General features: G+C 38.0%; 3 protein-coding genes and 1 non-coding gene across 4 annotated transcripts; 2 read left to right on the top strand and 2 right to left on the bottom strand.

The window, feature by feature from the left end:
* Positions 1-836: 836 nt before the first annotated feature.
* LOC130731448 (endoribonuclease Dicer homolog 1) lies at positions 837-12,897 on the top strand. The gene is made up of 20 exons (XM_057583743.1): positions 837-2,243; positions 2,371-2,484; positions 3,641-3,851; positions 4,015-4,409; positions 4,484-4,715; positions 5,162-5,334; positions 5,424-5,546; positions 5,647-5,807; positions 7,338-7,571; positions 7,667-7,817; positions 7,900-8,082; positions 8,628-8,789; positions 8,879-8,974; positions 9,077-9,708; positions 10,084-10,184; positions 10,277-10,476; positions 10,552-11,463; positions 11,601-11,765; positions 11,873-12,240; positions 12,335-12,897. The coding sequence occupies exons 1-20, from the start codon at positions 1,206-1,208 to the stop codon at positions 12,513-12,515; spliced, it is 5,832 nt and encodes a 1,943-aa protein (XP_057439726.1). The 5' UTR covers positions 837-1,205; the 3' UTR covers positions 12,516-12,897.
* A 518-nt stretch (positions 12,898-13,415) lies between these two features.
* LOC130731447 (soluble inorganic pyrophosphatase 1-like) lies at positions 13,416-16,072 on the bottom strand. The gene is made up of 9 exons (XM_057583741.1): positions 15,926-16,072; positions 15,695-15,815; positions 15,556-15,584; positions 15,194-15,259; positions 15,003-15,110; positions 14,260-14,325; positions 14,054-14,174; positions 13,883-13,964; positions 13,416-13,687 (listed from the first exon to the last, which is right to left on the bottom strand). The coding sequence occupies exons 2-9, from the start codon at positions 15,813-15,815 to the stop codon at positions 13,645-13,647; spliced, it is 636 nt and encodes a 211-aa protein (XP_057439724.1). The 5' UTR covers positions 15,926-16,072; the 3' UTR covers positions 13,416-13,644.
* A 1,165-nt stretch (positions 16,073-17,237) lies between these two features.
* On the bottom strand, positions 17,238-17,309 carry TRNAC-GCA (transfer RNA cysteine (anticodon GCA)). The gene has a single exon. It is a non-coding gene; the product is annotated as a tRNA-Cys (tRNA).
* Positions 17,310-18,792: 1,483 nt separating this feature from the next.
* LOC130731446 (uncharacterized) lies at positions 18,793-22,396 on the top strand. Its single transcript, XM_057583740.1, has 3 exons — positions 18,793-18,951; positions 19,048-19,405; positions 19,991-22,396. Exons 2-3 carry the CDS (start codon positions 19,056-19,058, stop codon positions 22,101-22,103), a joined length of 2,463 nt encoding a protein of 820 aa, XP_057439723.1. The 5' UTR covers positions 18,793-18,951; positions 19,048-19,055; the 3' UTR covers positions 22,104-22,396.
* Positions 22,397-22,940: the final 544 nt, after the last annotated feature.

Below are 22,940 nucleotides of genomic sequence, written 5' to 3'. Positions count from 1 at the left end.
CAACTGTCCCGCTGAAATCACGTCCCTCAAGGTCAAATTAATATCATGGATATCTACAAAATGGACTCTAGTAGCTACAACTCCTTCACCGATCCAATCATCATACCAAAGAGAGCTTTGACCATTACCCAATATGTATTTAAATCCTGGACGAAGTTGATCACGAGCTTTAAGGACCCCCCTCCAAATCGGTGAGTCCGACGCCTTAGCATGAACCTGTAAAACAAAAGAAGCACCCATGTATTTGTGCCTCATTACCTGTAGGGGTGTACAAGGGACGAGTTTTGGTTAACCCTAACCCGACCCTATATATTGAGCGGGCCAATTCATAGACCCTAACCCGTCCCTAGACCCGAAGTAACCCGACATTATGCGGGTCCAATTTAGGACGGGTCTGTGTAGGACAGGACCGGGTTGGCCCGAGGGACAATAAGTTTAAGACTATTTGATACTAATTGTAAAATTTAAAGATAATAACATACTAAAAGAGTTATAAGTTGGAACTATTTTTTGGAAGAAATAACTGGAAATGATAAAATTCTTTCATAATCTATTGCACTTGAGGTTTACATTTTGTTTGATCATTTCTTCACCTGTCTCACATATGCATAATACACACACATGATTTTCTTTTGTTAGAACATGAAAGTGTGCATAGTTTGACAAACGTTTATTTAATTCATAAGGTAGATGTTAGACATTTTAATCTCATCTAAATGGTAAGATAAATTTGAGCTTTAATTCACATGATTTTCTTTTGTTAGTATTTATTAATTAATTAATAAAATAATAGTAGTTTGAATCGGGTGGAATCCAATGATGGAATCACATCTGTTGTCTCTGTCTGTCGTTCTTTGCTGGGTTTGTCTTGTGTCTGTGTAGAAAGAAGCGGAGGAAGAAGAAGAGAGATAGAAATAGCAAGTGTGAAGGAAGTGTGTGGCGGAGTTGAATCGAATCGAATCGAAAAATAAAAAAGTAAGGTGCGGAATCACACAGTAGTACGCAGTCGCAGTCAACAACAATAACATTTGTCCTGTTCCTCTCCTCTTTGTTATAACTATTCAATATTCATTCGACATTCATTCTGCGCTGCGGTCTATCTAATCTACCCTTTGATCTTTCTTTCTTTCCTTCTGTTTGTTTATTTGCCATTTATTTATTAAAACCTCTTTCTCTCTTCTTCTTCTTCTCAAATAAAAATAAATATGGAGAGGGGTACGGGTACAGTTAGGGTTCCGAAGGGGGATGACACGGCGACGGCGACGGCGGGGGCGGGGGGAGGTTCTTACTGGTTGGATGCCTGTGAGGACATCTCGTGTGATTTTATTGATTTTGATGCCGCGTCATCCATTGTTGTCTCAGTCTCAGACCACCCTGATAACGCTGCTTCCAATCAGGATTTCTTTGGTGGCATTGATCGAATCTTAGACAGCATTAAGAACGGTGCTGGCCTCCCTCTTGCTGCTCAACCCAATTCCACTTCTACTTCTACTACTACTACTACTGCAGATGCCTCTCCTTCCAAGGAAGATGATGCTCTTGTTGGTTTTCTCAATAATAATGGAGGATTGCCACATCCTCGCACTCATGCTTTTGACCATTCTGGATCTCAGAATAACCTGTCCAATGCTAATCAAGGGGAAGGGGGAGTGTTGGTTACTTGTTCTCAGGAAAATCATCTTCATCTTCATCTTCATGTTGATGCTATTGCTGACGAAACATGCAACAAAAGGCCTAGGCTTGCCAGCTACAACAATGACAGGCCTTATTATGCCAGACTCAACCACAGAGACAGGTGTTTCGATACCAGGAAGAGGCCAAGGGACAGGGATAATAAACATTGTGGTACTGGTAGGAGAGATGTTAATGTTAGAGACCAGAGGGGTTACTGGGAGAGGGATAAGTCAGGTTCCAATGACTTGGTTTTTCGCTTGGGCACTTGGGAAGCTGACCGTCATCCACAAGACAAGATACCAAATGAGGTTAAACGGGAAACCAATGCCAACCTTCATATCAAATCTCAGGAGGCTAAGGACAGGCTCCCTGAGGAAAAAGCCAGGCAGTATCAGTTGGATGTTCTTCAGCAGGCAAAGGAGAATAATACTATAGCTTTTCTTGAAACTGGAGCAGGGAAAACCTTAATTGCTGTTCTTCTCATTAAAAGCATGCAAGATACTTTACAAAACCAGAATAAGAAATTGCTTGCAGTATTTCTAGTTCCAAAAGTTCCACTTGTTTACCAGGTAATATACCTTTTTTGACAATTTAATTCTTTTGCTCAGATACAGTATAAGATTTAAGTAACACAGTACAAGTTTTGTCCATTCACGTAGTTTGAGTTCGTGATTCTATATCTTTGTCTGTTTACAGCAAGCTGAAGTAATTCGTGAGCGAACTGGTTATCAAGTGGGACACTATTGCGGAGAAATGGGGCAAGATTTCTGGGATGCTCGCAGGTGGCAGCGTGAATTTGACACCAAACACGTATGTTTTGACATTTCTATTTAAGATAATTGGCCTTTGCTTTCTGTTACATTGTTCTTTCTTTCGTTTATTTCTGTTTGAGTCCACTGATTTAGTGTTTTATTTTTTGTTATCCTCTACAATATAATATTTGAATTCTAAATTCTGATCTAGTTAAATTTTCTAAATATTTGTGCTTATTTTCCTCAGGTTTAGAGTTGGCGACTGGTTAAGTATAACTTGTATTTCTATTATTAATTCAAAAGATAAGTTGTTTATTTATGGGCTTATGGCCTATGTATTTGTGCTCTTTCAATAGAAGGGAAGTCAGAATTAGCATGGGCAGCCTTTGTAGTGAATGGGCCATAAGTAGTGACGCGTTACCAAATCCATCAAACTTGCATATCTTGTACTGCAAATCAACTTTTTATTAGAATAGTGGGGGCGGCAAGAACCGAACTCTGTATCACTTTGTCACAGAGGCTCCATACCATCTCAAGAACCTACTATCCCAAAAAACTTAAACTATTATGTGAAAGCACATAATGACTTTATATTGTATCTCTAACACATTTGTTGAGGTTTACCTTGTTGGTTTATACAAAATTATCGAAGTTAGAATCTATGGTCTTTTTATGTTAATTCTAGCAGCTGGATTGAATCTAAGCTTAGTTTTATTAGTAGTATGTTAAACCTTTTTTCCCAATCAATCATATCTGTATGAGAATGCCAATAGATGTTGAACTCATCTAAGGTGGAATGCTTTTTAGTTTCCTTAGTTATAATAATTTGGATTTCAGAACATGTGGGTATGATGGGTATACTTCTTAATGATTTTGTACGTAGGCTTTTATTGTTCTTTTTGTTTTAGTATGTTCTCATTGCTTCAATATATGATGGGTATGGTGTTGTGCCAACATGTAGGTTTGGTTCCGTGGATGTCTTCAAGACACAACTTATCCTAAAAACTTGAAATGTGTTGTTATTGGCTTGTTTTTTTAGAACTCTTGTAATTTCTTTTTAATTTAATAAAAAAGTAGATGTATGATGTGCAGATGCTAGTAAGCCACGTCCTCCCGTCCCCTCCCCCCCCTATTTATCTTCCCAGCCTTACTCTTCTTTCTTAGCCTTGTATGTATTTATCCTGCAATTACTCAATTGGTTATTTTTACTATAGGTTCTAGTCATGACCGCTCAAATTCTTTTAAACATTTTGAGGCATAGCATAATAAAAATGGAAGAAATCAATCTCCTGATTCTGGATGAGTGCCATCATGCTGTGAAGAAACATCCATATTCACTGGTTATGTCCGAGTTCTACCATACAACACCCAAAGATAAGAGACCAACTGTGTTTGGAATGACAGCTTCTCCTGTTAACTTGAAAGGTAGTTATTGAAGTTCTCAACTAAACTTTGGCTCCTATGTTTTTCAAGCTATGATTTTCTTGGGGATTGAATCCCTTATTAACTATTTTCTTCTCCCTTGATATATGTAATATTTTCATTGCTTTATTTTTTGACTCAACGTTCATGCTTATGGTATGTTCAGGTGTCTCCAGCCAAGTAGACTGTGCAATAAAAATTCGTAATCTTGAAAGTAAGCTAGATTCAATAGTTTGTACCATTAAAGATCGTAAAGAGCTGGAGAAACATGTGCCAATGCCCTCTGAAGTTGTGGTGGAATATGATAAAGCTGCCAGTTTATGTTATCTGCATGAGCAGATAAAGCAGATGGAATTTGAAGTTGAAGAAGCTGCAAAATCTAGTTCAAGAAGAAGCAAATGGCAGTTTATGGGAGCAAGAGATGCTGGAGCTAAGGAAGAGCTTCGCCAAGTATACGGTGTTTCAGAAAGAACAGAAAGTGATGGAGCTGCAAACCTAATTCAGAAGTTGAGAGCTATTAATTATGCACTTGGTGAACTGGGACAATGGTCTGCATATAAGGTACATACTATTTCATGGAGAATGAGGATTCATGATGTTCTTGGCTATCTTTGTAATTTCTCTTTCCTTTACAGGTTGCACAATCATTTCTAGCAGCTTTGCAAAATGATGAAAGGGCAAACTTCCAACTTGATGTCAAATTTCAGGAATCTTATCTGAGTAAAGTTATCTCTCTTCTGAAATGTCAACTGTCAGAGGGTGCAGTTTCTGAAAAAAATGCCGCTGAGGTTAACCCGGATTCTGGTGCAGCTCACAGTGGTTCAGAACATGAAGAGATTGAAGAAGGAGAGCTTCCAGACGGCCATGGTGAGTCTTCTTGTTGAAGGTTCATAATGCTCAAATTACATATGTGGAGTAGTTCATAGTTTTGAGAATTTTAAATTATCCTGATAAGTTGTACGACTTTAGTTTTTGTAATAATTTAGGTAAATTATTAGTATTAAAAATGGACATCTCAGAATTTTGAAAAAAAAAAATTAACATGTGGAAGAGCATTAGTATTTGCATCAACATTTGTGCATGAATATTCAGAGCTTGGCTGTGCAGATCTGTATTGCTTCCCATGTAGGAATATCAAGAAAAATTGATGTCACCGAAACCCTAAAATATACACTGAGATTATGCTTGTTCCCACTCAACATCATGTTATTTTTCAGTTTTCACTATATTTTTATTTTATGCTTCACTCTGTACAGCTATTTAAGATGGGATATAGTATGATGTTTTATTTAATCTGGCACACTTTTGTTTAGTGGTCTCTGGCGGGGAGCATGTTGATGTCATAATAGGAGCTGCTGTGGCTGATGGCAAAGTTACCCCTAAAGTGCAGGCACTAATTAAAATACTTCTCAAGTATCAGAACACAGAAGACTTCCGTGCTATCATCTTTGTTGAGCGTGTTGTGTCTGCATTAGTTCTACCCAAGGTTATATATACACATTAATTGCATACTCCTTTTGTTGATTCAATTTCATAATCAAGATCCTATTGGCCCATTGTCTGTCAATCTTGCAGGTTTTTGCAGAGCTTCCATCTCTTAGTTTTGTGAAGTGTGCAAGCTTGATTGGTCATAACAATAGTCAGGAAATGCGAACCTACCAAATGCAAGATACAATTGCTAAGTTTCGAGATGGGCGGGTAAGATTTATATCTTGCTGAATTGGCTCCACAATCAGTTTCCAAAGGGGAGAACTAATCCCTTGTATTCTCTCAATCTCACTTACTCATTTATTTGCAGGTCACATTGTTAGTTGCCACCAGTGTTGCTGAAGAAGGACTTGATATCCGACAATGCAATGTTGTTATTCGCTTTGACCTTGCAAAGACTGTTCTAGCATACATTCAATCTAGGGGCCGTGCTAGAAAGCCTGGTTCTGATTACATCCTGATGGTTGAGAGGTACTGGTTTTGGCCTTGTCAACTGTTGGCATTTTCTTTTTTGTGTTGAGTTAAAGTGTGTTTTTCTGGAGATTTAGTAAACCCAATACAATTGGAACCTCATTGGGAGAGAGTTTATTTTGTTTGGCCTGTTGACCTGTTTTTCATACTGCTCATTTGCATAAACTTAAGTTAATGGTCTGCTTTAATGGCATTAGTTCTGTCATTAATAGTTGTGTGTTAAAAGGTTCATATTCATTCCCTTCCCCTTCAACCAATGTAAAATGAAAAAAGTTTTATTCTTTTTTGGGTACTTTTCAAATTATTATTGTTTCTCCTCCAACCATGTATTCTCTTTTTTTTTTTGTGTTCTTCAAGAGTATTCCTTGTCCTCATTTTTATTTGTAATTTATTCTCTTCATCTCAATTAAATTCTTCTTTTATTGAATAATAATAGGAACCTCTTCTTCTTCTTCTTCTTCTTCTTCTTCTTCTTCTTCTTATCATCATTATTATTATTATTATTATTATTATTATTATTATTATTATTATTATTATTATTTGCAAGACTGGTTCAAGACGTGGTGCGGGTAAAGGGAAAGCTGGCTAAAGTTGAGGCAGTGTCCTCGCTAGGATTTGAACATAGGATCGAGTAGTCTGCTGAAAAACTAGGTGCCACTTGAGCTAAGGCTCTTGTGCTATAGTTGGTTCTCTATTTAAAATAAAGTTTTAATTGCACTTTTGGTCCTCTAGTTTGAACTATGTATGATCTTAGTCCTCCAATAATTGTTTTAGCAGATTTAGTCTGTCGACTTTTTTAATTGTTATAATCAAGTCCCTTAATGACTATTATTCTTCTTTAAACTCTCAAATACTCATTCTTCACAAGTTGAATTCATTTAATCATTGTAGAGGTTTTTCCCATCAAAATTTTAAATTTCGACAGAAACAAAATAATCTGAATTTCCCCCTCTTCTAGCCCTAATATCATTACCCTACAAAATCCTTCAAAATTTATCAAAATTTCACTAATAGTCTTACTTCTAAAATTTTAACATATATCCATTGTATCTCAAACCCTAAAATATTTGGAAAGAAAATGAAGATTTCATGATTATATGCATTAATGCATATGAAAACTGAGAGAAGGGCCAATTTTGCTTAATTTTAAAAGTAGAGGGACCTGATTAGCTCGAAAAAAACCAGAGGGTCCAAAATCACACATAGTCCAAACTAAGGGGAACTAAAATGCAATTAACTCTAAAATAGAAATAAACTTGTTTGTGATTTAGTGTCAGAATGATTTAATTATTCAATGTGTTCTTTATTTTTATCAACAATGATTTATGCTGTGGAATGTTTCTATTTTTCCTTCTCCAATAGGCTTGCAGAAACTAACCCTGTGAATTTTTATTGGATTTGGGCCTAATCAGCATTATTTTCCATCTTTTACCTTTCAAACTATGTTTCACATGATAACGGGTGCTGAATAACTGAACACTCTTCCTAACCTCCCTGTACTCCCCTGCCCTTGATTTTTCCTGTATATAGGGGGAATTTGTCACATGAAGCATTCCTAAGGAATGCCAGGAACAGTGAGGAAACTTTGCGCAAAGAAGCAATAGAGAGAACAGACCTCAGTCATCTGAAAGACACTTCAAGGTTGATTTCTGTAGAAACCCAGCCTGGAACAGTTTACCAGGTGAAGTCAACCGGTGCAGTCGTGAGCTTAAATTCTGCTGTAGGTCTTGTCCACTTCTACTGCTCTCAGCTACCTAGTGACAGGTGCTACATTTCTGCCTTAGATTGGTGATTTGATTTACTAGCCTTTTATTTTTATCATCAAAATATGATTTGGATGTCTTCTATTCATTATCCAGATATTCAATTCTTCGTCCTGAGTTTATTATGGAGAGGCATGAAAAACCTGACGGTCCTACTGAATATTCTTGCAAGCTTCAACTGCCATGTAATGCACCATTTGAATATCTAGAGGGTCCTATCTGCAGTTCAATGCGCCTGGCACAACAGGCATGCCATCATTTATTTATGAATTTAATTTATTCCGCTCGTTTATGCAAGAAGTGTTGGTAATTATTTTGGTGTTTTGCAGGCTGTTTGTTTGGCTGCTTGCAAGAAACTGCATGAGATGGGAGCCTTCACTGACATGCTATTACCTGATAAAGGAAGCGGGGGAGAAAAAGAAAAGGCTGAGCAAAATGATGAAGGAGATCCCCTTCCGGGGACTGCTAGACACAGGGAGTTCTATCCTGAAGGTGTGGCTGACATACTGAAGGTTGGTTCATTCTGCATGTGGTCTATTCCGCTATTTCTGTGTGGGGTTTGGTATATAGCTGATCAGAACATTCAACAATGAAAACTAAAGCCTTTTCCCACTAGGTGGGGTCAGCTACAAGGATCAAGTGATGCTATAATTTCCTATCATGAATCATGGCCAATGACATACCATTTAAATTCAAATCTTGCTTACTAACCATGACAGTGTCATTTATTATTTGTAAAGAAAGCTTGTGTATCATATCTTTAATCAAATGCTTTTGACCTTGAAGGCTTTGGAGATGGATTCTTAATGAAACAAGGAAGACAGATAGTGAAAAAATGCAATCTAAATATTTTCCCATTTAGGAAAAGAATAGGATACTTCTATAGAAATGAAAATGCGTCAAATTTGTATCTGTGCCATGAAGAGTGTGCTTTTAGTAGTCTTTTGTTGCACCAAGGGATTTATTCATACCTTTCAGTTTTTCCCATGCCAATTCTGTGTGTTTATTGTCTTACCCTAAAATATCCATTATTGCTTAATGCTATCTTGTTTTTTAGGGAGAATGGATCTTATCTGGAAAGGATGCTTGCAAGAGCTCCAAATCGCTTCATCTTTTTATGTACGTTGTGAAGTGTGAAAATATAGGCCAGTCAAAGGATCCATTCTTGACTCAAGTTTCAGATTTTGCAGTTCTTTTTGGCAATGAGCTGGATGCAGAGGTAGTATTATTTATTTGTGCTACTGCTTCTAGATTGTATTTGAGTATCATACACTCATTTGCTACCTCCAATCACATCTCTTTATGCAGGTGTTATCGATGTCAATGGATCTATTTATCGCACGAACCGTGACTACAAAGGCATCTCTTGTCTTTGGAGGGTCGATAAGTATCACTGAGAGTCAGGTTGACAGATTTGACTATCCATTTTTATACTTGTTTTAATGTTCATAATTAAATTTTTTAGTTTTTGACGCCTGGATGAAACCTGTTTTTTATGGTATGCAGTTGGCATCCCTGAAAAGCTTTCATGTAAGATTAATGAGCATTGTCTTGGATGTGGATGTTGAACCGTCTACCACTCCTTGGGATCCTGCAAAAGCATATTTATTTGTCCCAATGGTTGGCGATAAGTCTTTAGATCCTATGAACCAAATTGACTGGCATCTGGTTGAGACAATAACTGGAGCTTGTGCATGGAAAAATCCCCTCCAGAGAGCTCGGCCAGATGTTTATCTTGGCACTAATGAGAGAACATTAGGTGGAGATAAAAGGGAATATGGATTTGTGAAATTGCGGCATGGCATGGCTTTTGGGCAAAAATCACATCCAACCTATGGAATCAGAGGAGCTGTGGCCCAGTTTGATGTGGTGAAAGCTTCTGGGTTGGTTCCTAACAGAGATACCATGGAGACACAAAAACATAACAATATGAATACCAAAGGAAAATTGATGATGGCGGATGCCTGTGCTAATGCAGAGGATCTGGTAGGGAGAATTGTAACTGCTGCACATTCCGGGAAGAGGTTTTATGTTGATTCAATACGGTATGATATGTCAGCAGAGAACTCTTTCCCTAGGAAAGAAGGGTATCTTGGTCCTCTGGAGTACAATTCATATGCTGATTATTACAAGCAAAAGTATGTGTATTCTCTTTTACATTATGTTGGTCTTCTTATTTTGTCCTTTTTGTTTTCAAATTTTTTATCAACCAGCCAAGCCTCCCTGTTCATTTTTTCTTCACTCTTCCATTTCTGTGCCATGAACAATCTTATCGAATGAAATCATGTTAGCCATGTTGCACCTCTAATGTTGTGCTGGAAGAACAAGAAGCTAATCTTAATCTGTGAAGGAAAGCTTTTGTCACCTTCAAGTTTTGAGGGCTTTATCAACAATGTCCCATGGAAAGTGACAATAGCTTGTTGATCCTTCCAGACTAGAGAAGCTTTTTGTCTCTTCTTGCACAACTGAGTGGTGCATGTGGCTACTGGTTCTCTTTTATGGCTTTTATTTAGGTATGGAGTTGATTTAATTTACAAGCAGCAACCTCTTATAAGAGGGCGTGGTGTATCATACTGCAAGAATCTACTGTCGCCTCGATTTGAACACAGTGAAGGTGTGCTCTCGTTATACCTATCCTAGAATATTATGCTTTTTTTTTGCATATTTGTAGATTCTTATTTAACGGAAAATGTTGTGTTGTCATAGAACATGAAGGTGAATCTGAAGAGGATCATGACAAGACTTATTATGTTTTCCTTCCTCCTGAGTTATGCCTAGTACACCCTCTGCCTGGATCACTTGTTCGTGGTGCTCAGAGGTTGCCTTCAATAATGAGGAGGGTGGAAAGCTTGCTACTTGCAGTTGAGCTTAAGAATATGATAAATTATCCCGTCCAGGCTTTAAAGGTATCTTCTCGGCTCAAGGTAGTTTAACTTCTACTGTTAGTTTTATCAGTTAACTCACGTCCTCTACATGAACAGATCTTGGAAGCCTTGACTGCTGCCTCTTGCCAGGAGACATTCTGCTATGAAAGGGCTGAGCTTCTAGGAGATGCTTACTTGAAATGGGTTGTTAGTCGATTTCTCTTCCTAAAGTACCCCCAGAAACATGAAGGCCAGCTTACTAGGATGAGGCAACAAATGGTCAGTAACATGGTGTTATATCAGTTTGCATTAAGTAAAGGGCTTCAATCATATATTCAAGCAGATCGCTTTGCCCCATCTAGATGGGCGGCTCCTGGGGTGCTGCCTGTCTTTGATGAGGATACGAAGGATGGAGAGTCATCTATATTTGACCAGGACCAGTCCATTTCTAAGACGGGGATGATGGACAACTCTGATAGATTTGACAATGAAATGGAAGATGGTGAGATTGAGAGTGATTCAAGTTCTTATAGAGTTCTGTCCAGCAAGACACTTGCAGATGTAGTGGAAGCTCTGATTGGGGTATATTATGTCCAAGGTGGTAAGAATGCTGCTAACCACCTTATGAAATGGATTGGTATTCAGGTTGAGTCTGATCCTGATGAGATGGAATGTACAAGAAAGCCATTCAGTGTTCCAGACAGCATAATTAGGAGTGTTGATTTTGATGCTTTAGAAGGTGCTTTAAATTTGAAGTTTAATGACAAGGGGTTGCTGATAGAAGCCATAACTCATGCCTCCAGACCATCTTCAGGAGTATCCTGTTATCAGCGGTTAGAGTTCGTTGGTGATGCTGTCTTGGACCATCTTATAACCAGGCACTTGTTTTTCAGTTACACAGATCTGCCACCGGGACGACTGACTGACCTTCGGGCTGCTGCTGTAAACAATGAAAATTTTGCACGTGTTGCAGTTAAACACAATCTTCACCTGCATCTCCGTCACGGATCCAGCGCCCTAGAAAAACAGGTCTTATTTCTTTCTTAAGACTTATTCTTACTTGGAGATGGATCACATATAATCTCTATCCATAATGTTCCTAATTTCTTGAGCATGTCAGTCATCTTTTCGGATACTCCTGACATTGTGCTTTTGGTTGTCTACAGATTAAAGAATTTGTTAAGGAAGCTCAAAATGAATTGTCACAGCCAGGGTTTAACTCCTTCGGTCTGGGGGACTGCAAAGCTCCAAAGGTCCTTGGTGACATTGTTGAATCTATTGCTGGTGCCATTTTTCTTGACAGTGGGAGGAATACTGCTGCTGTATGGAAGGTTAGCGCCTAGCTTTTAAACATATACCATTATCCTCCTTCATTTTTTTACCAAAATGGGAATAAAATTTAAATTGGAAGACATTGTTGGTCTTGCAAAATTTTCAGGTTTTTCAGCCTCTTTTACATCCTATGGTTACCCCAGAGACTTTGCCAATGCATCCTGTGCGTGAGCTGCAAGAGCGATGCCAGCAGCAGGCAGAAGGTCTAGAGTACAGAGCAAGTCGAATTGGCAATTTGGCTACTGTTGAAGTATTCATTGATGGGGTACAAGTAGGGGCTGCTCAAAATCCACAGAAAAAAATGGCACAGAAATTAGCTGCCAGAAATGCCCTTGCTGCTTTGAAAGAGAAGGAAGTGGTAAAAACTCCGGAGAAGAATGATGAAAACATGAAGAAGAGTGGAAACCAGACATATACCAGACAGACATTAAATGATATCTGTCTGCGAAGAAATTGGCCTATGCCATTGTACAGGTATGAAACTATTAAGTTACTTATATAGCAGCATGAATGGTTGGTGGTTATAGGGCCAAAATGACTTAATTTATTTGTATACTAAAACTTGTAGGTGTGTGAGTGAGGGTGGTCCAGCACATGCAAAGAGGTTTACATTTGCGGTGCGCGTGAATACTACTGATAGAGGATGGACAGATGAATGTGTTGGAGAGCCAATGCCAAGCGTCAAGAAGGCCAAAGACTCAGCTGCTGTTCTTCTCTTAGAGCTACTAAACAAATTATATTCATCGTAGTTAGAGTCTTTGTTCTTGACATTCTATCTGGGCAAAACATTTAACCACTGTTTTACATCAGGTATTGAGTAAAAACATTTTCAACATGTTCAAACTACCTTGTTTTCATCAATGGTTAAATAAATTAGAAACAATATGATGTTACCCATAGAGAAAAAAAAATTGTTTCGAATTGTCTGTGATTCCGGTAGGAAAAATGTGTAAGTTATAATCTGTATACACTTTTTTCAATTGCGTATGTGCCTGAGACCATATTTTCATGGCCAGTATTTTGTAATAGAGGATAGCAAACATACTTCATATTGGTGCAACTTGCAATATTGGACTTACCCTAGAGAAATATGCCAAGCCAATTAGGAAGGCTAATGATTCACTTTTTTGACATACTTCTCAACACAACCATTATGATTTGTTGATTTTTTTGTTAAGTTTACACAAAATGATTAATGTACAAGTTGAGTATGTAGACCTTTGAAAACGTATGCCCGTTTGGTTACTCGTTTAATTTTTCATTATGTTTAAGTAACTCTTTTTGTTTCAAAATATAAGTTATTTAAACATTTTTTTCTCACTTTCTTCCTTCTTCCTTCTGTACCCTCATTTAATATTATATCTCTTACCTATCACTTTTAATTTTCACCTACAACTCTCATTATCACTTAATCAATAATCGCATTTCCCCCTCCTTAATAGTATTAAATAGGTTATTTCAGTCAAAATATTTATCAAATGACGAGTTCTTCATACTCGTGCATAACCTTTTAGATAACTTATATTTTGGAACAAAGTGAGTAGTTTTTGTGAAAAAGAAGTGTCTTTTTGAGATTATATTCCCGTTTTCATATTTTTTTTATTGTTACCAATTGTGGTTAGTCTTTTCATAAGGAATGCGTTAGAGAGTAAAAAACAGGTGTTACTAGCATTTCTTGGCCTCAATATTTTGAGTATTCTGCAACTTGTCACAGTTGAGAGTCATTATTTCACTTCATAAACCAAACAAGTGGTACATTATCCAACTAAATAAATAAATAAATAAAACAAATATAGGTAGGGTCGATGAATAGATATTTGAAAACTGTGTTGATGGCGGCTTATTCTGATTACTGGAGATTGGAGATAGCTTTTCTGCCTATCGCCTCAAGGTGTGCAGAATATATTCCGCGTACAGATCCCTGCACCGAAATCAGAGATAAGATATTAAAGTAGCGTGACAAGTTGCAGAATAATACAATATTTGTCACACACACATAGGTGAGGGAATAAGAATGAGCATATAAAGTGAAAGAGAATGATAGGATTTTGTTACTGGAATTTCTCTAAAAGTTAATCTAAATTCGATGCAATGAAGTTGATCGAGATATACTAACATTGAGTGCTGAATGGCTTCAACAGCAACACTTGGTGGTAGAAAATCATTAACTGCTACCTCCTTGTTCTCATTCTTTTTGTCTGTGCAATATCATTGTTAAGAAATAGCACTGAAATTATGATAAAAATATAAACCAAAACTAACATAAATTTAGGTGATGGATGGATACAGTCTTCAAAGAAGCGTCGGATTTCAGTGAGGCGATGAGGTGCAAGTTCTTGGAAGTCAGAGAAATGCTTGTATTCTGGATCATCAGCACAAACTGCAATGATTTTATCATCCCTCTCTCCCTGTATCAATACCACAAATTTGTTAGTGTAATTGGAAGCTTTTTTAGGGGAAATTGTTTTATTGACCAAAAAGCCAAATAGATACCTGGTCAATCATAGGCATGAGTCCAATGGCCCTGGCTCGCAGGAAACAACCAGGAAGAACTGGCTCCTGCAACACCAGTGATTCAGTAAGCAATGTATGAATTGCCTTGTAGATAGTATCATGTTTGGATCAACTTATTTTCTCTTAGAATCAATTCTGACACTCCGAAGTTACTCACACTAACTTCTCCTCAGAATTGATTTCGACTGGAGTCAATTCTTCTAGCAGGATTTACTAACATGGTTAAACATTGGAGAAATTCTTAAATAGGCATTGCCTACTCTATGATCTTCATTCCATCAAGATCAAGACATTGCTTAGAGATAAGTACATTTTTATTGTGCTCAACATTTTTAAATGAGTGCTAGCTAATGGTTAAAATTTCAAAACATTCATTGTATAAATCACTAAATTGAGCATACAATACTCTCTACTCTGATTTGATCTCATTCTCCCCTAGGTAGAATGCATAATGCAGCATTTGAGTTGATTTAGCATTTTGGTCTTTTTCAGTGAAGGTCATAACTCAGTTATGATGACTCAAAAGTGTATTTTCCAGCTCTATAATCCTAATGTGTGTAAATTTCAGCATCAGCTTTTAAAGGCTAATGAAAGAGGGAACTCTGTAAATAGAATAGGATATGGTTTTCATAACTTATTACTAGGTTAATATAGCTTGAGCAGGGAGCTATTTACAATGCCACTCTATACATTATACAAGTAAACATCATTTAACAAAATACCTGCATGAGAACCAGGACATCAAGCGGATCATTGTCATCACACAGTGTGCGAGGGATAAAGCCATAGTTATGAGGATAAACAACTGATGAATATAATATCCGATCAACCTGAGTGAGCATTATTCAGATTCAGATGGTTGGAAAGAAGAACAAAATCCTGCTTCGAATCACAGCATTTCAATAGGCTATACCTTAATTAATCCAGTCTTTTTGTCAAGTTCATATTTGACCTTGCTTCCTTTTGTTATCTCCACAACCTGCAGAAAGAAACTATCCATTGAGCTAGCTGAAACACCCTCTTAATAGAAAATTTCAGCTCAAGAATGCAATTGCAGTTGTTGCACTAGTACTGTATTAGGAGGAGATAAATTATTCTGTGAAATATTCATCACATAGTACATTATTGCACAAGTGCAATGGTTGCATTACAGATTTTCCCTAAAATAATTGCCTCATTTTGGACAATATTTCTCTTTCAAAAAAAAAGGCATTATTTCTCCAGCAATAGGAATAGACGGGATAATGAGGCATTAAGTAAAAGATAAAAACTTACACAATTGAAAATATGGGGAGCTCCAGGTCCTGCATATGAAGAAAATTAAGAGTTTTTGGGACATGGCTCAAGTCCTATAATGTAAATTGAAAGCAAATGGAAAGATATATTTGAACAAGCAATTTCACTCAAACAGTACCAATTTCAAGATCATGCCAAGGGTGTGCAGCCACTGATCTCCTTGACAAAGATGAAAGAATCCTTTCATTCAAACGGGGAACAGGACGGGTGTCTTGACCTTCTTCACCATTCTCACTCATCTTTAGAAACAAATATCAAGTCAAATATCAAATATATATATGCTACAAATAACACAAATGGCTGGCATGCAATGTTGTAACTTTTGAAACAATTAAAAACAAAAGCGCACCTTGATCAAGAGTAAATTGTAATGAAAGGGTAGAGAGATCCGAGAAGGTGTTATGGTTGATGTATTTATATATAGAGTTGAAGGGAAGAAGAGAGACTTGGTCAATTCATTAGAGCATACCTCGGGACTTTATAGGAGATATGTTAGCTTACCACTCCACTTGTTAAATTTTATTTCTTTCTGAAATTTCAAAGTCAAAGTTTGTTATTTAATTTTGTTTACCCCTGATGAATAAACCATAAAGCTCCGAAAGGCAAGTTATTAAAAATAAGAAAATTAAAGCTCAGGCAATTTTCAGGACTTTTTCCCTTTAATTTTTTTTAATTATAAAACATCCTTCTTTTAAGTTTGTGATGTACTACATGTAATTGAAAATGTGCTTACATGAATACTTTAGCATCTTCACATTATTGAAGGATACACAATATCAGAGAAGAGAGTAAAGACCATTAAAGTTGACATCTTAAAAACAAACATTGTTCTCTCAAATCACATACTCCTACAACATTGTTTTAATACCAACACATCAAATAGCACTCTAAAGTCTAAACATAATTTATGGCTTACATATGGATTTCCATTGTCTTAATACCAACACATCAAAAAACGTTTTCTGTGCTAACCAATAGCAACTCACCATTTGAGATTTTGAAGGTTTCATAGTATTCATGTCAATGCAGCCAAATGATAACAACTCAATTAAATAATAACCATTGTCATTGCTGGTGGAGGTACATTAGAATACATAATGACCCAAATAATCAAGACATTTCAAAGGAAATGTAACTGATGGTTGAATCACATTAGAATGGCCTGATGATTCAATATAATATAAAGGTAACTGATGTTGAAGTTTTTCATCTACTAGTTGATTTTAAAAGAAAATGTAACAGATGCTAATAGTCTCTCATAGACTAACCAGGATAATATATTAGCCAACGATTATTTTCAGAAATGAATTCCCAATAACGGAATGGAGAAATTCTTTGCATTTTTTTTTTTTCGAAATTCTTTGCATATTACGCACTGCTTGCACGCTAAAAAAAAGGTTACAATGTTACATGGAGGGGGTAAGCCCAAAAAAATTAATAAAAATTGAGTTCAAGGAAAATAATCATTTCAAAAATGATTAAATAGAAAATTCTAGAAGAAAATTCTAAAAGATAATCATTAGAAAGCTTTAGAAAATGATTAGGGAATAATAAAAAATCAACTGAATCCAGAATATCTTATTAAAATCAGGAAGCAGCAAAATTAAGAAAAAGCATATTCAACCCTACCGTTTCTTTACAAAAAAAAAATGAAGAAAATTAGGGCCCAATCGGGTTCGAACCGGTGACCTCTTGATCTGCAGTCAAATGCTCTACCACTGAGCTATGGACCCAAGGGATAAGTTAATGTTTGAATATCTTTTGTAATAAAAACTGTTTTAGCCATCTTTAGAAATTATTTGTAATAAATTTATCTCTTAAAATAAATATTTGTTTCGTTACATAAAAAGTATTAAAATATGAATAACAATGTAGAGAATAATTAGCACCCACCATACTTCCTCAGGATATTCGCGACTTCTTCACTCGAGTAGAGCCTCAGATTGTGGCCAATAATGTGGATCGTTGGAGGTGGACGGGATCGGGAGATGGTATATACTCTGTGTGTGATGGCTATCACTGGTTGAGGGACCGAGAGGAGCTTGAGGTTGGCCATGGTGAGTCGTGGCTTTGGGTTTGGAAGCTGGCAATCCCTGAAAAGCTTCGGTTTTTTATTTGGATGATGCTCCAGGATGCTTTACCAACAAACGCAAAAAGGTTCCATTGTCAGCTAGCTTCCTTGCCAGATTGTGCTCTCTGCTCGAATAGCCCTGAAGATGCTACTCATTGTCTGAGAGATTGTCCCCATTCAAGAGAGCTTTAGGGGAGATTGGGGGCGCTGCATTGGCGGAGTTTTTGGCTTGCTGATTGCAATACCTGAGTCCGTACTCAGCTCCAGAGTAACAACTCTCTCCGCTTCCTTGCTGGTCTTTGGGGCGTGTGGAAATGACGCAATAATATGTTGTTAGATCCCCTTCCTTGGACACTCGAAGTAGCGTGGCAGAAACTCTATCATGATCATGATGAGGTCCTTCAGTTTGCAGGTGATAATGCAGTGGATGAGAGGACATTTTTAATTTATCGTTGGCAGCCACCGTCGCCGGGGTTTGTGAAATTGAACACCGACGACAGCTACCATGATGTGGATCATCGTATGGGCGGAGGCAGGCTGTTGCGTGACTGCCATGGTTATTGGATTCTTGGCTTTGCGAGCCATGGGAGCAATGGCAATCCTTTCCTCGCTGAGGCATTAGCACTTTGGGATGGGTTGAATCTGACTTGGAACCATGGTCACCGGCGGGTTTTGTGTGAAGTGGATTGTGCGGGTCTGATTGCGGTGTTAAGAGGTGGTGATCGTTGGCGGTTGCATGACCATGTTGATGTTTTGGGAGCGATTCGCGAGCTTCTTAACATGAATTGGCAGTGTACGCTGAATTGGATTAATAGGGAGGGTAATGGTCCAGCTGATTGGCTTGCTCGTCATGGTGCTCTCTCTCTCAAGTCGTGGGTGTCAAAGACATTGCTGCTGCTCCTCCGAAACTGGAGTATTTCCTATTGAAGGATAGACTAGTCATGCGCTAGTCCCCTTGCTTTCTTTTTTTTGTTGTTTCGCTTTTGCTAATTTTCCAATGTACAAAAAAAAGAATAATTAGCAACCTTAAAAAATATGTAGAGAATAAAAAATAAAAATTACATCTATTAGAAAAATTATTAAGAAAAAAACAGTTAAAATTATGCAAATATTACGTGTTGGTATCTTTTTAAAACCAAGAAGCTACAACCCTGTGCGAAACAATGTTATCATCATCGGTTCGGGTCCATACTGAAAGTTGTTGACAGAAACACCGATTAGGATAAATCCGAACCCTAACATAAACTTAGCTCCGTTCGCCGCCGTCGCACAGCACAATCGCGCTTGCGTTCGTTCGTTCTACGGTAACGTTGAGATCTGTAAATTGCCGTCGATATTAGGGTTTCTGATTCGTTGTTCTTATTTCGTTTTTTGTTTTTCTGGATTTCTTTCGATTGCAGTGATCTAAATGTATAACGGAATAGGGTTACAGACCCCAAGAGGCTCGGGTACCAATGGTTACATTCAGAGCAACAAGTTCTTCGTGAGGCCCAAGACTACCAAGGTTTCTGACAACACCAAAGGATTTGAGGCAGATCAGGGAACTGCTGGTGTTACCAGGAAGCCCAACAAAGAGATCCTCGACCATGATCGCAAGCGTCAGATTCAACTCAAGCTCGTCATCCTCGAAGACAAGCTCACCGATCAGGGTTACACTGACTCTGAGATTGCCGAGAAACTTGAGGAGGCTCGGGCGAACCTGGAAGCCGCCGCTGCTGCTGAGGACGAAACTGATGGAGGATCCAATTCGGATAAAAAGTAATTTGTTTTTAATTTTTTATGTTTATAATTAGGGTTGGGTTGTCAAGTAATTGGTGTCTGATTCAAATGATGTTTGTTTTGTTTCTTGAATTGCATCTGCTCTCTGCATCAAGTTGAAAGTGTTTATATTTTGGATGGTTTCTTAATGGTATGAAAGAACTGCCTGGATGACACTGCCACTATTTTGATGAAATGAAGTTTATGTTTTGATTGGTAGAAAGGGGATAGAATGACGTTGAATGGAATGAAATGCTACCCTGTTTTACTTCCCCTACCATAAAATAACCAAACGATGGGATGGTAATCGTTATTCTCTTTAATTTGATCCCGACCCTATATTTCTTTTTATCCTATTCCATTTCATTCACTCACCATTAAGTATCCAAGCAAAGCCAATGTTCGCATGTTGAAAAATAAGTTTTAGTTTCAAAACTTTCAATTGTGGATGATTTTGAGTCACATGCATTCAGACACAGTTTCAGGATACTGTAAATTGCACTTCGGGTGTATATCAATGGTTATATTTACACATTTTCTAAAATGGTGACTGGGTATCACTAACTTCTTTTGGGGATTTTCCAGGATTTCTGATACACAGACTCACCAAATTGCTGCTAGAAAGGAAAAGCAGATGGAGACATTGAAAGCTGCTCTTGGCATAGTTTCAGCTGAAGTCCAGGAAGATGGGATTGATGATGGGCCAGGAAATGATGGAAAAGTTGGTGCTAATGCAGAGGGGAAACATAATTTGAAATCTGAACATTCCTTTTTGGATAGAGATTTCAGTTTGAAAAAACAAATAGTTGAAGTTCAAAAAGATGAAAATGCTAAGAAGGGTCTTAAAGACTCAAGACACCACAAGAAGGGTGAAGCTCGCAAAAGAAAGTATGAGGATGATTCATCTGATTCAGACAGCAGTAGAGATAATGAGAAGGGACCTAGAAGGAAGCACGATAGGGAGAATACGGACAGCAGTGATGAATCAGATTCTGATAGTGATGCTAAGAGGAAGGTCAAGAAGGAAAAGAAGAGGAAGGCACCAAAGCATCGCAAGAAAGGCAGGGTGGAGGACAGTGATGATACTGACTCTACTTCTGATTCTGATGACCGTAATGCTGCAAGGAGAACTAACAAAAAATCAGGAAAGAGGCATGTTTCTGATTATCATGAAGGCTCCCCCATGCATAGGCCTAAAGAAGGGAAGCAACACAAGCAGACGAGTAAACGTCGGGGTTCTGAAGAGGGGTCTGATGTTGACAGTGAGGAAAAAAAGAGTGGAAGACTTGAGAAGCAGAAGATGAAGGGGCGTGTTTCAAATGATGAGGACTCTGACAGAGATGGTGTTAGGCGTGTTTCAGGACAAGATAGATATGTTCAAAAGGTGTCACGCTCTTCCTCTTATGAGAGTAGCAGTGACAATGATTCAGACAGCATTTCTAGTGACCACAGTTATGGAAGAGCTAGAAAAAGTGGGACTGTGGCAAAGAAAGGTGGACCTAGGGAGGAAGTAAAGGGCAGAGGTGATGTTGTGGAGAAAGGGAAAAGTCATGCTAAGGTTGATGGATTGGATTCTTTAAGAAAATCATATGGTAGAGAATTTACGGATGGATCAAATACTAGAAGTCGAGCAATGGCACAGGCCAACAAGAAGATTAATGAAGATAGAGATACGGAGCCTGACACATTTGCTAAGCAGGATGGGCATGATAGGAAGCTTGGAAAAACTGAGTCTGAATCAAAATCTAGAATGTATCAAAACAAAAGTCGAGAAAGGGATGGTTATTCTAAATCAGCTAAACTTGGAGGGTTTGATTATGAGTCTTCTGAGCAGAGAGGCAGAAATTATAACAGGGATGGTGAGGATCGGGAAGCAAGAAGGCATGGAAGAAATGATAATGATCTTAGAGAGCAGGAGCAGGAGCATAGAAAGGATAAGGATGACCATGGAGAAAGAAAGCGTGGAGGAAATGAAGATCATACAGGAAGGAAGCACTTGAGGGGAGAGATTGATCATGGAGAAAGAAAGCACTCAAGGGACGTGGATGATTCTAGAGAAGGAAAGCTCAAAAAGGAGGAAGATGGCCTTGGGGAGAGAAAGCGTGGAAGAGATGAAGCTGATCCTAGAGAAGGAAAGCTAAAAAGGGATGAAGATGGCCTTGGGGAGAGAAAGCGTGGAAGAGATGAAGACGATCCTAGAGAAGGAAAACTAAAAAGAGATGAAGATGGCCATGGAGAGAGAAAGCATGGAAGAGATGAAGATGACCATGTAGGAAGAAAGCAATCAAGGTATGCAGATGATCCTAGAGAAGGAAAGCTCAGAAGGGATGAAGATGGCCATGGAGAGAGAAAGCATGGAAGAGATGAAGATGATCATGTAGGAAGAAAGCACTTTAGGGATGAGGATGATCATGGTGAAAGAAAGCATGAGAGGGATGAGGGTGATAATAGAGAAGTAAAATACAGAAGGTATGAGGATGGCCTTGGAGAAAGAAAGAACTCAAGGGATGAGGATGGCCATGGAGAGAGAAAGAAACTAAAGGATGGGGATGGTCATTGGGAAAGACAACGCAGAAGGGATGATGATTATCATGCAGAAAGAAAGCCTAGAAGGGATGGTGATTATCATGGACATGGAGAGAGAAAGCAGCACAGTAGGGATGATGATGGCCGTGGAGAAAGAAAGCACAAAAGCTAGTGCTGGAGGAAGAGCAGGGTAGCCATGGTGATTACTCCAAAAGAGCCATGATTCACGTTTGAGAGCTATGAAAGTGACTCCTGAACTTGGACCAGGCATTTAGAATGGTTATTTACTACTTTAATCTCTGAATACTTTTATAAAGCGTGTAATATGTTAATGTTTGCTTAGATTTGAAGTTGAGTTGTGACTGTAATTTTGCGTTTTTATAAGAAAAGTCTAGACGTATGTTTGCTAGACTGGAAACATTGGAGTTGCTATTTCCATGAATGACAGAATCCTTTTCTTGTGCAGCATGGGTGTTTCCTTTAATTTTTTCCATAACCAGCAGTCTTGTTTTTCATGTTCCAAAACGCACATTCTTTGATTTGTTGACCCTCTATCACGTTGTCACTTGTCAGAATCTGCTCTTTCTTTGCTAATCAAAGCACTATCACAGTATCACCCCACTGCTAATCTGTGCAGTAGTATGTTTCTGTGTTAAGGTTAGGTTAAAATTTAAAAGATTAGTAACCATGGTGCTTGAGTGGTGGCTCCTGCTAGCGCTTGAACATTGGATGGAGAATTCTCCTTTTGTATCTTCGCTTCCTAAGATTATATCTTGATCTTTCTGGCCTATGTATTTTATGAATTGTCTTGTTCCCATGCTGAAAGGCTTGTCAATTATCTGATTATCATAGCTAGTCAGGTTCCTAATTTCAAGATTAGGAAGAATTGAGCTGGCAAAAGAAATGGAGGGAGAGAATAAAGGAGGTACATTATTTTTGGTAGAGTAGTTTGATTAACTTAAATACCGGCACCTTTCTTTTTTCTTAATAATTCCTCTTTGTGTATCAT

Source organism: Lotus japonicus, chromosome 1 (genome assembly GCF_012489685.1).
Source record: "Lotus japonicus ecotype B-129 chromosome 1, LjGifu_v1.2".
In the NCBI taxonomy this organism is placed as follows: Eukaryota; Viridiplantae; Streptophyta; class Magnoliopsida; order Fabales; family Fabaceae; genus Lotus; species Lotus japonicus.
Note: the sequence above shows the minus strand (reverse complement) of the source record. Positions and strands in the feature narration are given on the sequence as shown.

Coding starts and splice junctions, on each gene's coding strand:
- LOC130731447 (XM_057583741.1), bottom strand. CDS start 15,815: ATGAGTGAGAATGGTGAAGAAGGTCAAGACACCCGTCCTGTTCCCCGT. Junction 15,585..15,694: donor TTGGCATGATCTTGAAATTG/GTACTGTTTGAG, acceptor CTTCATATGCAG/GACCTGGAGCTCCCCATATT. Junction 13,688..13,882: donor GAAGCCATTCAGCACTCAAT/GTTAGTATATCT, acceptor ATTTCGGTGCAG/GGATCTGTACGCGGAATATA.
- LOC130731446 (XM_057583740.1), top strand. CDS start 19,056: ATGTATAACGGAATAGGGTTACAGACCCCAAGAGGCTCGGGTACCAAT. Junction 19,406..19,990: donor GGATCCAATTCGGATAAAAA/GTAATTTGTTTT, acceptor GGGATTTTCCAG/GATTTCTGATACACAGACTC.
- LOC130731448 (XM_057583743.1), top strand. CDS start 1,206: ATGGAGAGGGGTACGGGTACAGTTAGGGTTCCGAAGGGGGATGACACG. Junction 5,808..7,337: donor TACATCCTGATGGTTGAGAG/GTACTGGTTTTG, acceptor TCCTGTATATAG/GGGGAATTTGTCACATGAAG. Junction 10,477..10,551: donor ATCCCGTCCAGGCTTTAAAG/GTATCTTCTCGG, acceptor CTACATGAACAG/ATCTTGGAAGCCTTGACTGC.